Source organism: Mus caroli, unplaced genomic scaffold (genome assembly GCF_978045245.1).
Source record: "Mus caroli unplaced genomic scaffold, Mus_caroli_1 scaffold_12, whole genome shotgun sequence".
Taxonomy (NCBI): Eukaryota; Metazoa; Chordata; class Mammalia; order Rodentia; family Muridae; genus Mus; species Mus caroli.
Window position 1 is genome coordinate 42,624,238 of NW_028227267.1, and position 13,398 is coordinate 42,637,635.

General features: G+C 47.2%; 1 protein-coding gene across 1 annotated transcript in view; it reads left to right on the forward strand.

Annotated features, from left to right (window-relative positions):
* Positions 1-12,806, forward strand: part of Atg14 (autophagy related 14) — a 32,613-nt gene extending 19,807 nt beyond the window's left edge. Inside the window, exons 5-10 of the mRNA XM_021181632.2 lie at positions 2,315-2,552; positions 4,681-4,910; positions 6,192-6,309; positions 7,634-7,724; positions 7,802-7,887; positions 10,590-12,806. Coding sequence (XP_021037291.1) covers positions 2,315-2,552; positions 4,681-4,910; positions 6,192-6,309; positions 7,634-7,724; positions 7,802-7,887; positions 10,590-10,896 — 1,070 coding nt within the window. The 3' untranslated portion in view covers positions 10,897-12,806. The remainder of the gene's footprint in view (positions 1-2,314; positions 2,553-4,680; positions 4,911-6,191; positions 6,310-7,633; positions 7,725-7,801; positions 7,888-10,589) is intronic.
* Positions 12,807-13,398: the final 592 nt, after the last annotated feature.

A 13,398-nucleotide genomic window follows, 5' to 3' on the forward strand; every position in this document is an offset into this window, starting at 1 on the left:
CACTGCAGCCATAGTCAGGAGGGAGAGACTGTGCCCATATGTAGCCTTGTAGCCTGCTTCCTGTTTCTGTTCAGTTTGGGATCCACCCCCTTCAATTAACCCAGTCTAGAAACTCCCTGACAAACATAGCCAGAGGTTTATCCTTTGTGGTGCTTGATCCTGTCAGGTTGGCGAATTGACCGCCACAGGCTGTGAGTGACTTGATCCTGTGAGGTTGGCGAATTGACCGTCACAGGCTGTGAGTGACTCTGGAAACTTGATTATGGGTTGCAGATATCAAATCCCCAATTTGAAATGCTTATAATTATAAGTGTTTTGGATTTCAGTTTTCTTTGATTTTTAGAATGTTTGTGTGTGTGTGTGTGTGTGTGTGTGTGTTAATATATGCTGTTGGGACCTATCTAAAGATGAAATTCATTTCTATGTGGAATTAAAATTGTAGAATTTTAGTCAGCAGTCAAAATGTCTGGGTTTTAAGGCTAGGTGTAGTGGCACACACCTTTAATTGCAGTGTGGACAGAGGCCAGCCTGGTTTACACGTACATGACAGCCAGAGCTACATAGTGAGATCCTGTCTTAAAATGAAAGGGGGGGGGGGGAGAAGAAACCTCTGGTTTTAGAGCATTCCACTCTTCAGATTTATGTATTTATTGAGAAAGGATATTGCTCTGTAGCCCAGGTTAGCCAGAGATTCACAAGCCTTTTCTCATCTCTAGTGCCACCGTGTACAGCCCCATCTCCAGATTGTTTTACCAGGGAAGCCTAACTCTGCTGCCTTTCCTTTATTATCTATGTACACCATTCTGCCTGCATGAATGTCTATAGGCCAGAAGAGGTCACCAGATCTCATTATGGGTGGCTGTGATCCACCATGTGGTTGCTGGGAATTGAACTCAAGACCTCTGGAAGAGCAGCCAGTCAGTGCTCTTAACCTCTCAGCCATCTCCCCAGCCCCACTTGCTTTCCTCTTTAAGATATTTACATCTCTGTCTAAAGGGAAGGACTGGGAATGTCTTCACTATAGTGCTTTTCATTCCCTAAGTTCCTGGCTTGCTCATCACCACTGTAAAAAACCAAACCCTGGGGCACATTTGCAGAGTCTGACTTGGCACTTACTTGTGATGCGCAGGCAGGAATGTGAAACCGGGGCTCTTCCCTCTAGTGAATTCACATTCATAAATCCTGTGCTGGTTTCACATTACAGATACATGCTTTAGATGTTACCATAGGTGCTGACCGAATTTTATGACTTTTGTGAAACCTTGCCTCATTGGACACATTTCTTTTCTTTTCTTTTTATTTTTTTTATTTTTTTTATTTTTTTTTATTTTTATTTATTTTTTTTTTTTTTTTTTTGGTTTTTTGAGACAGGGTTTCTCTGTAGCCCTAGCCCTGGCTGTCCTGGAATTCACTCTGTAGACCAGGCTGGCCTCGAACTCGAACTCAGAAATCCGCCTGCCTCTGCCTCCCAAGTGCTGGGATTAAAGGCGTGCGCCACCATGCTTGCTGTGGTCAAGCACCATATCAAGTCAGCTTATGAAAGAAAACATTTGACTGGGCTTATGATTCCAGAGGTTAGTGTCCATGATGGTGGAGCAAAGGCATGGTAGCAGGAACAGCTGAGAGCTCACATTTCAGGCCATAAGCTGGAAGCACATGAGCAGATGGGTAGGATTTTGAACAACAGTGTGTGGATGGGTGTTTGCAGGCTTTCCCTGACATTGAGTGGGTCCATCTGAGAAGAGGATCGCGAGTGTGTGGGGAAGCACTGAAAATAGCGAGGGTAAAAGAGATCTGTGGCTATGCCTGTTTGAAGGTTCAGAAGTTTGGTCTGTGTTTGAGAACTGCCAGGCATTACCTGTAGTTTATAGATTGTGCAAGAGCCATGCATGGTGACACACACATGAAGTCCCATTCCAGCATTCAGCATGTTGAGGCAAGAGAGAGGATCATGTACGCACATGCACACACATTCACTCAAGGGGTGCAGAGAGGGGGGCAGTGGGTAGGTTGGAGATGGCACTTAAGACTTAAGTCAACTGTACACCAGCTAATGGGACCAATGCAGGGCGGCTGCTGGGCCGGCACACAGGTCCAGAGGAAGTGCTTCCTAGGTGTCTGTCTTAGAGCGCACAGTTTGTTTTCGTGACTCAGATGAAGCTAAGTTGAGTACAGTGACCCTAGCAAGCCTCAGACTCTGTGACCCCAGGAGTCTGTGTAGGAAGCCCTAGTGAAGTTCCTCTGCGTGCACACTCGTGAGCGTGGAGGCGAGCAGTGCAGAGCTGCTCACAGGCTCACGTCGCTTCCTGTGCAGATTCTGAAGGCCTCCTCAAGAACAAGGAAAAGAACCAGAAGCTTTACAGCCGAGCACAGCGGCACCAAGAGAAAAAGGAGAAGATTCAGCGGCACAACCGCAAGCTTGGGGACCTGGTGGAGAAGAAGACCATTGACTTGAAGAGTCACTATGAGCGGTTGGCGCGGCTTCGAAGGTCACACATCCTAGAGCTCACCTCCATCATATTCCCAATCGACGAAGTGAAGACTTCTGGGAGGTACATACAGTAAGAAGGCTCAGGGGCGGGCAGGTGCTGAGCAGGGTCTTCTCAGTGTGTCAGCACTCAATCTACTGGGCCTCATTTGAGGGTCGGTAGGCTTTCCTGATAATGAAACTTGATTCTTCTCTTCCTCAGCTAACAGTAAATGAAAGGGAGGCAGTCAGGACGAGGGGTGGGGTGGCTTGTGTTCTGTCACAGCCTTCAGGTTACATTCTGGCTCAGACGCCTGGGGAACCATCTGTTTAGTCAGGCCAGTCAGGGCGTTTATCAGTTGTGTGCATGTGAGACACACTGTTGAACCCACAAACCTGATTTCCTTGTCTGTTGAGTGGAGGCTGAAATCACCTGCATTACTGAGTGTGAACTGGTACATAGACAAGGCCTAGACTTAGCGTTGTCTGGAATGGCTGTTTATTCTATAAGCTGTTGAGGAAACAGCACTGTGACTCTAGTGCATAGTGGCTCTCAGGAAATGGGGGTAGAGAGGACAGTGGTTTTCTTTCCCTTCCTGCCTCCCTACCCTCTCATCAGTCACCTGGGTGCTTTTGACAAAGTTCACTTTGGTCTAGTGCTTCAAACCTAGAATCCTAGTTTCTTGGAGGACGAGACTGGTGGATTGCAAGTTGAAGGCCAGCCTGGGCAACTTATTCAGATCCTGTTTCAACCTTAAGAAGGGGCTAGCTGTAGTTCAGCTCTTGCCTAGCATGAGCCCCTCATAGGTTCAGTCTCCACCACTAACAAACAAACAAACAAACAAACAAGGTGGAACTGGGAGCAGAGTGCGCACTCGGCCCACTGCATCTCAGTGTTCTGGTTGGCGGTGTGGAAACGACCGTCAAAATCTCACATGCTCTCCACCTGAGGGCTGTGTGTCTCCTGGCTCTCTTGCTCTGTCTGGACTGACAGTAGGTGACTAGTAACCATTCTTTCTTGTCTCTCCCTCAGTCTCCGCTTTGGTGTATTGCCAGATTTGGCTCCCTAAAAACTTAACAGATCTGAGTTTTGCTTCCAACTTGAAAACCCATTCCCTCCCTGATGTTTCCACATATTCTGTGTCTGGTAAAGCTGCTCCTGGTGCCACAGACCTGAGGTCACAGATACCTGGGAGACTTACACAGGCAGACTGCAAGTTCAGCCTTGCCTGGACAACCTAAAGAGACCCTGCTTCAATATCAAAAGTGCAAAGTGGCTGGGGATGTTGCTCAGTGGTAGAGCCCTTAGGCAGCATCTGAGCAAAAGGCCTAGGTTCAGTCCCTCAGTGCTAGTAGAAAGGCTAGATACAAAGTTGGGAAGTATTTTGGATCAGTGGAGAAAAGTTAAATTACTACCGTTGGCATAGAGACCACTGGTCAGGCCTCCGAGAGAGGCTAGAAGTCTTGTGCTAACATTATATCCCGATGGATCAGCAGGCACCCAAGCGAGCATCCTGTGCCACAAAAGAGGATCTTGACAGTGCTCATGTGGCTGCAGGGTTGGATCTGTAGATGAATTACTAGTACTGCAGGGGAAATGACCTGATTTCTGTTCCACTGTAGCTGGGTATGATGGCATATACCTATAACCTTAGCTCTAAGGATGCTGAGACAGGAGGACCAGGAATTCAAGGCCAGCCTCTGTGTCACAGCAAATTCCAGGCCAGCCTGGCATGCACGAGCCCCTGTCTTACAGACTGACTCTTATTGTGCTTATTTTGCTCTGGGTTTCAGAATGAGGATTGGATCTAGGCCTCCCGATTTTTATCATTGCGTTTTCCTAAGTAGGTAATTTGGGTGAAACTTTAAAATTCTTGCAACTTTTTCATAAGGTTGAGATTTTTATACCAAGAAAGCATGCGCCTGTGTCGTTGTGTAGCACATAGTGGCTGTGGTCACAGTAGGCCACACAGTCCTCCGGTGCTGCACCATGTAGTGATGTGCTCTGCATGCACGTGAGCGTCCTCTCCTGCTCATGTGTGACACACATACACACACACACACACACACACACACACACACACACACACACGTGTATGGCTGGGCAAGACATGATGAAAACCTCTCCTGCTCTTCTCCTAGCTTTTACTGTTTTCTTAGCATGCATTAGATGTATGCTGTGGCTGCGGTATAATCTTGGCTGTTGGTTGCAGAGACCCTGCAGACGTGTCTTCAGAGACTGACAGTGCCATGACCTCAAGCATGGTGAGCAAGCTTGCTGAGGCCCGGAGGACAACTTACCTCTCTGGAAGATGGGTCTGTGATGACCACAATGGTGACAGCAGCATTAGCATCACAGGCCCGTGGATTAGCCTACCAAACAACGGGGATTACTCTGCTTACTATAACTGGGTAGAAGAGAAGAAAACAACCCAAGGACCTGGTGAGAAGCAAAGCTATTCTTTAAAAGTGTATTTGTGTACATATTTTGTGAGATAAACTTTACATGCCGGAGTGAAGAGTGCTGCCTTGAGCTGTTGGATTTAGTGTGTGTACAGCATTCATTCGCCGGGTGTGAGCTCTGTTCATCTCAAACCTTTCCTGAGCGCAGGGAGAGCCCCGTGCTCTGCTTTCCAGCCAGTGATGGTGAGATCATGCAGTGTACAGTGTTTGCTCTGCTCTTTTTGCTTTAGCCTTCTCTTTCAAAGCTCATGTTATAGCCTATGTTAGTCCTCCATTGCTTCTTACGTGTGGCTAAATACTGTTCCATTGTATGGATATACCACGTAGTATATTCATCACTTGATGACTGATTACTCACTTCTGGGTTAGTATTAATTCATAGAGAAAGGCAGACAAAAGAATTCTGGTTATGCCGGGCGTGGTGGCGCACGCCTTTAATCCCAGCACTCGGGAGGCAGAGGCAGGTGGATTTCTGAGTTCGAAGCCAGCCTGGTCTACAAAGTGAGTGTCAGGACAGCCAGGGCTACACAGAGAAACCCTGTCTCGAAAAACCAAAAAAAAAAAAAAAGAATTCTGGTTACACATGACTGTTGTTCTGGTATAAAGCACCCTGAAGGACAAAGACAAGCAGCTTTGTGGAGAAAGGCTTCATTTCATCTTGCATTTCCAGATTATGGTTCAGCCTTGGGAAAAGGTGAAGGCAAGAATTCAGCTCCTTCTCTGCACTCTCACCCAGTCCATGGAGACACTCCAGTGGGCTAAATCTTCCCATGTCAGTTAACAGATCCAAGACAAACCCACAGACATGCCCACAGGCAATCCCCATTGATCCTTTCTCCTGGGACTTGGCTGAGTTAAATTGGTTTTGAAATCTAACCATCCCAGGTTGTGAAGAAGTGGCCAAGGGACCATACTCTTGAGTCGGTGCTGAGAGAAGAGCCAGCAGATTTGGGGTAGGCAGAGGTACAGAAGAAGTGATAACGCTTCCATCTTGAGAAGTGGTTTTATGTAGCTCAGGCTGGCCTCCTACCCTAGCCTCCCAGGGTTGGTATTTACAGGTATGAGCCACCACATGAGCTAGGTTGGTCATTAATCATTTAGATGATAGATTACCAGGCCCAGTCAGTCTAGACCATTTTTTATGCTTGGCCTATTTTGGACTTTTGTGTCTGACCATGGAATAAGTGTGACGTCTAGTTATTAGTAATATAATTCTAACACTGCAAGTGAAAACCTACCTGACGTGTGTGTGCACTCGCAGACATGGAGCATAACAACCCCGCCTACACTATCAGCGCCGCGCTGGGCTACGCCACGCAGCTCGTCAACATTGTGTCTCACATACTTGACATCAATCTTCCCAAAAAGCTGTGCAACAGGTAAGTCACTGCAGTGGCAGTGCTGTCTGTCACTGTCATCCATCCATCTCTGTTTTCCTGGTGTGCCCTTTCACTAGCTGAGAGAAAAGCCAGCGTAAGTCCGAGAAGGTTTGACTACAACATAAGGCTGGTTCTGAGGATGACCCCCATCTCATACAGGCACAAAGGAATCTGAAGAGCCCACAGAGACTCCATCTGATTCTTGGGGAAATAACTGAAGGAGGGAGGAATCAGGGGTCTTCCCACCAGGAGCTGAGGGATTTTATCAGTGGGGTGTGGAGGGGGTTGTTTTGTTCTTATGAAAACCTAGTGTTTAAATGTTTAAAGACACAGTCTCCCACAGTGCACATTAAGAGTGCCCACCTCTAGTTACCCTTGCATTTCTAGCACACATAAACATCACGGAATTGTAGCAGCCTATACTTGTGTTTTGCTTTTTGTATTTAAGTAGGATCTCATCGTACAGCCCAGCTGGTCTCAGGATCCTCCTGCCTCCGTATCTGGTTGCTGGGCTTTAGGTGTGTGCTCAAGTAATTCATAGCCAGAACTTACAAATGTACTGTGATAAGGGCCTGTGGGCATCACTGAGAGCAGGAGGTGCATGTGTTTGCCCTCTTCTGGTTTTGGGTTTTTTGTTTTTTGTTTTTTTGTTTTTTTTCCTTTTTTGTTTTTTTTTTTCAAGACAGGATTTCTCTGTGTAGCCCTGGCTGTCCTGGAACTCACACTGTAGACCAGGCTGGCCTCAAACTCAGAAATGCGCCGAGTGCTGGGATTAAAGGCGTGCGCCACCATGCCCGGCCCCTTCTATTTTTATATACTGCGGATTGAACCCAGGTGGGCGCATTCTCTTCCTCTGAGCTATAGCCCCAGCCCAGGGCCTCAAGTAGGAAGGGAACAAGCCATGGATGGGGACAATAAGGAAGAAAACTGTAAGCAGAGAAGGCACAGAGTCCCAGGAAGAGAGGCAGAAGAGGTGAAGAGGTGCACGCGGAGCGCGCGCGCGCGCACACACACACACACACACACACCCTGGAGTCTACAGCTGTCACTCTGAAGTGAGTGGGTGGCAGTTGGTCCCCTGTTGGCCTGAGCTCCAGAGGCCGAGTTGCTCAGTCACCTAGGTACTTGCATTTGCAGTTCTGCAGGTGGTGGGGATGCCCCCAGGGGAGCCTAGGAAGGGTCTGTTTCAGGCAGTTTACTAAGGAGGAAGAATGTGCTGTGTTGGTCTGAACTGTAGTTCAGAGATAGCCTTCAGAAAGAACATTTTAACAGAGAGCTTCCTCAGAGAGTGAGCGATCTTAGAAGCTGTGTGCTTGTCTTACAGCGAGTTCTGTGGCGAAAACCTCAGCAAGCAGAAACTGACACGCGCAGTGAGGAAACTGAACGCAAACATCCTTTACCTTTGTTCTTCTCAGGTACGAGCCTGTGCTTTCAACTCGTGTTTTATTTGCTGTATATTTGAAAGTTTTAATGGAGCCTTTGCTTTTTCCAGCATGTAAATCTAGATCAGTTGCAACCACTGCACACACTCAGGAACCTGATGCACCTGGTCAGCCCGCGCTCTGAGCACCTAGGCAGGTAAGCTGCATGTGTGGCTTCCCCTAAGCCTGCTTTCTCTGTGGCTGCGCTTCAGCCATTCTCACTGGCATAGTCTCCAGTGTCCCCAAGTCCCTCTTTTTGTGGGAAGGACAAACGTTGTACAGTACTGTGTGCAAGGAAACAGTGGGTCATGCGTGGGCTTCTGGGATCCCTTTGTAGTTGTTTCTGACAGAAAGTTGTCATGGAGTACGTTTAGCATGTGATGTGTCATAGAGGAGCCCGGTTCCCTGGCTGCCACCTTGTGCTTCTCTAGAAGGTCACCTGGTTTTTTTCTTTTTTTTTTTTTTTGGTTTTTTTTTTTTTTTTTGGTTTTTTGAGACAGGGTTTCTCTGTATAGCCCTGGCTGTCCTGGAACTCACTTTGTAGACCAGGCTGGCCTCGAACTCAGAAATCCGCCTGCCTCTGCCTCCCGAGTGCTGGGATTAAAGGCGCGCGCCACCACGCCCGGCTACCTGGTTTTTTTCTAACCTGCCCCTGGAAGCTGTGCCTTCTCTTGTACATTTTCTTTTGGGCTTGCATATACTGTGTCTTTGGGATTTCTTTTCCTCACCAGGTCAGTTTGGTCAGCACTTGTTAGAATTCATTTTTAGTATATGTGCTGCCGAAGCGAGCACTTGTTAGAATTCATACAGTGAGCTGGTCTGAAATTTATCAGCTTAAAGAGTAGAAGTCAGTAACATCAGATGTGCTCCGTGCTCTGTGGTCTGCTCTAGGTGACTTCTTAGTTGCTAAGCCCAAGGAGCACAAACGGGGATAGACACCTTTGGCACCTGCTCTAGGCCTTACCCATTGTCCTTGCTCTCATCAGCATGGGCACATTTGTGTAGAGACAGGACATACCTCATGTGTATATTCTTTGGAAAATGAGCTTTTACTCAAACTGTAAACTGAGATTTTGCTCAAACTGTAAGCTAATGTAAGCACTCTTATTGGTGTTTGTTACTATAGTATAGTAAATGAGGTGTGGAGCTGGCTGAGGTGGCAAACGCCTGTAATCTGGCCACTCAGGAAGCTGAGGCAAGAGGACTACAAATTAAGGCTAGCCTGAGCAACTTAGGATCTTTCCTTCAGAGGGGCAGGGGTGTGGCTGAGCCTAGCATGTGCAGAGCTTAAATTTGTTTGTTGATTTATTTGCATTTTTGGACTCATCATATTTTCAACTCCCAAGTTGGGGAGCAGCTGTAGCAAGAAACCTGTGAGGTGTTGCGGGGCGTGTAGTTCTAGAGTGGCCTCTTGGTGCGGATGAACAGTAGTTTGGGTGAAGTAGCTCTGAGGCCGGAAGCTGTCGTCGTTCTCTCAGCTAAGACAAGGCCAGCAAGAACTTCAGCAGATGGGCAGACAAACCGCTTCCAAGGGCAGAGGGAGAGTAAGAAGGGCCGGCCCCTTCCCAAACTGTGGATATGAAGTTAATTTTTAAAAAAGATATTTTGGGGGTGGGGTCACCAAGATGGTTTATTAGATAAAGGGACTTGCCACCAACCTTGATGACCTTAGTTCTCCCTGCCACACATGTAGAAGGAGAGAAATGACTCTCACAAATTGTTCTAGGACTTCCACATGCTTGCTATTTCGTTCCCACCCCAATAACACAGACAAACAAACAAGCACACCAGTGTTTGTTTAATCTCAGAATTTAAGAAACCCAGGCAAAAGGATTGTGACTAAGGCCAGCCTGGGGCCACTTAGTAAGCTCATCTCAGGACCACACCCTCTATATCTTTCTAGTTATAGACCCTCCATATTAGCATATAAACAGTATGCATACCATAGAAAAGAGAGCTGGGTCTTGAAGCAGATGATGTGCCCGCAGGACTGTGTTTCAGCTGAGTCAGATGATGATGCTCGACAGGGTTTCCCTAGTTGGCATTCAAGGGAGGGAAAAGTTGTCTTCATGCTATATCCTATATATAAAAACAAGTTCCACATATAAAACATCCTGTTTAAAGCACTACATAAAAACCTAATAGGAAAGACTATTTTATACTCATAGGGTAGGGAAAGAAATGTTAACCAAGCCCTAAACTCAAAACTAAGTAAAACAGAGGAGCCACACATTACTGTGCAGGGACTCACTCTCTTTAGTAAGAAAGGCCTCACACCTTAAAGAGACAATGATAAAGAGGTTTGCAACATCTACAGTAGAGAAAATAAAAATCTAGAGTCAGTCAGTCTTTCAATCAGTAATGGAAAAGAAACCTAGTAAAAAGATAGACAAAGGAGTCAGATTTCTCAATCATGAATAAAGACATGGGGCTAGGGGCACAGCTCAGTGGGCTAAGGGGTTCTTTGTGCAAGCACAGGGTCTCAAATTCAGTTTCCTGAACCCATGAAAAAAGCCAGGTGAATGAGGTGGCCACATCTGTAGTGAGATGGGAGGCCAGACAGGAGAATCACCCATCTTGCCTGGTATACACAAGTTCTAAAAAAAAAAGTAGGTGAGAATCATTCCCGAAAGCTGTCCTGCGGCCTCCACATGCATGCCTGCTCCCTTCTGCTCATTGACTGCTATTCACGCACGCACTCACATGCACACACTCGCACATTCGAGCACACATGCACGCAGAAGGAAATGCAGCAAGGTGAGTCTCTTTTCCTCTTCCATATCCAATAAATTTCAAACTCAAAGAACTGTGGGGTGGGAGAACAGTGGTGTCTTATGAAGCCCCTCTGTCTGCACACAGGTCAGGACCCTTTGAAGTACGAGCAGACCTCGAGGAGTCCATGGAATTTGTGGACCCTGGAGTTGCTGGAGAATCAGACGTGAGTGGAGATGAGCGTGTAAGCGATGAGGAGACTGACCTGGGCACAGACTGGGAGAACCTGCCAAGCCCCCGATTCTGTGACATCCCTTCCCAGCCGGTGGAAGTGTCCCAGAGCCAGAGCACCCAGGTGTCCCCACCCATTGCCAGCAGCAGCGCTGGTGGGATGATCTCCTCTGCTGCGGCCTCGGTGACCTCTTGGTTCAAAGCTTACACTGGACACCGCTAACGAGTTGGGACCAAAAATGCTGATTTTGTGTCTCAGAGTCTTTCCACTGCACTCTCATAACCTTGTCGGTGTAGTCGCGATAGAGCTTGGACGCTATCGCCAGGACAAGATTAGTGTCAGGGCCTGAGCTCGGGGCTCCTGGGCGTGTGCTGGTTCCTGGGTGCCAAGTCTTCCTGACACTAAGTCCTAGGCTTTGATCAGATCACAGAGAAGTGTTTCTTGGTGATGAGGAATGAAAAGCAGAGGCTGAGTTTGTTTTCTGTCATCCTCTTGGGAGGCCAGCCAGAAGGCCAGCAGCAGTTTGGCCTCATCAGGGAGAGGTGGCTGTCTGGGGAAGGAGGAGACGAAAGCTTATTGCAGTCAGTCATTGTGTGTCACATTCCTGATTTCCTACTACACACCAAAGAAACTGGATTCTTTATTTCTGTAGACCCATATCTGCGAATGGGGAGTCTGCTGGGATGGTTAGATGTCTAAACAGTTCTCTTGTATTCTGAAGGGAGATAAGTCATTGGAGTTGTCTGTGCTACACTCACTTCCTCCATCATTCCCTGGATGGGCTAAATGCTACCCGAGCGTTGGCTGAACACTTATGTGGTCACTCGCTTGCTGTCCGGTTTCTTCCTTGGTGGTGGTGGTGGGGTTAACTAGTAGCAGGTGTTTCCAGGGAACTCTTCCTTCTTGTTCCTGAGGTCTTCTTGTCCCTGGGGTCTCTGAGACTCTGAAGACAGCACCTTATGCAGAGTGTAGTACGGAGCAGCTGTCCCAGGAAATGCTCAGCTATCAAGGGACTTCCTCAGAGGCCATTCTAATGACAATCTTATAGAAAGCTATAAAAAGAGAGGCATTATGTTCAAGTCGTAAGTAGTTCTTTTTTTATTTTTAGTAACTTCAAAAAGGAAGTTCTGTGTAACAGACTCCTGCAGTCCTGTGAGAAACTACCCCCCTCCCCTGGCCTTGTCACCATATCCTCCTGTTGTGACTGGTGTGATGGTACTTCAGACAGGTCCTTCAGCAGTCTGCCACCCCCTGGCTTCTATTAACTCGCATTATGGTTGGTACTTTGCCTGCAGATTGAGGTGGTGTGGAGCTTTGGCAGTTTTTAGAAGTGTAGAAAAGACTTCATCCTGCCCAGGTTCCCCACGTTCCCAAGCTCTAGATACCCAGCTGTGGAGCAGATGGCTGGAGTCTGTTTTGTGCTCAGCTCTGCAACTGCTGGGCTCGTGTTTTACCACCTACTTCTAGAACTTACAGACTAAGTGCTCTGGGAGAAAGCTACAGAAAGTGCAGAGGCCACCAACTCCCGCCTACAGCAATTTAACCACAGTTGCAGGAAGCACAGGGCTGGGCGGCCTCATATCAACCAGAGGCACTTTTGTCATCGTCCCTCACAGTAAGTGACCAGCACGGACTGCCTAGGCTGCTCAAGTCCTTGGGGTTTTGTTATTTTGCACTGGATCCACCTGTTGTAAATAGTCTTAAATACACATTTCAACCACTGTTTGGTCCTTACACTCTTTGCTGCTCATTAAAACCTTTTGTGTAGGTGTCAGAACCGTACACAAACAGCTTTCTAGAAAAAAAAAAACGAAGCTGGTGTTTTTTTTTTTTTTAAAACCGAAAGCCATAGAAGTTGATCATGTTTTCCATTTAAAAATGATTTCTTGGAACAAGGTAATACTAATAGACACTCAGAGGCACCACACGGGCTGCTTTACATGGTCTTACATAGAACCAAGAAATGTAACTTACCATGGTATGGCGGTCGGCATTGGGTGGGGTTCAGGTGTGCATTGGGAAAGCTGCAACGTCAGAACCCTCTTGCTGCAACTGAAACTTCCAGGTCAGGTTGATCACACAGATCTTTTCTAAACTTTTGTTGTATTACTGCAATAAATCCTTTAACAGTACTTGGCTGTGTGTGCCTGTCCCCCAGTTCCTATTTAGTTCTGCTGCTACATTGATGGTAGCAGCAAAAGTGCAAGCTAACCTGGAGTACTTCATAGAAATTAAAGGCTACATTTTAAAGAAATTTTTGCTAGGTAAGAAAATTGGTTTTAGCTGGGAGGTGGTGGCTCACGCCTTTAATCCCAGCACTCGGGAGGCAGAGGCAGGCGCATTTCTTAGTTCAAGGCCAGCCTGGTCTACAGAGTGAGTTCCAGGACAGCCAGGGCTATACAGAGAAACCCTGTCTCAAAAAAACCAAAAAGAAGAAGAAGAAAGTTGTTTTTAAAATGACTGGTTATTTGCTTTAATGGTGATGGCTCAACTTTGGCAAACAATGGCTGCTTATGACTTGTGGGTTTCATTCTCTGTTCTTGATCTGGAAAGGAATGAGCCTCTGAGACCGAGCCTGCTCTCTCTTTTGCAGTGCAAGAGGAAATGTTAGAGGCATTTCCCAGGCCTCGAGGAGTCGGCAAGCTCTCAGGACTCCTTTTTGTAATTAATCTCTCCGACAGGCAGCAGTAGCTTCCAGGTGATGTGGAGGAGCTAGCTAGCGGT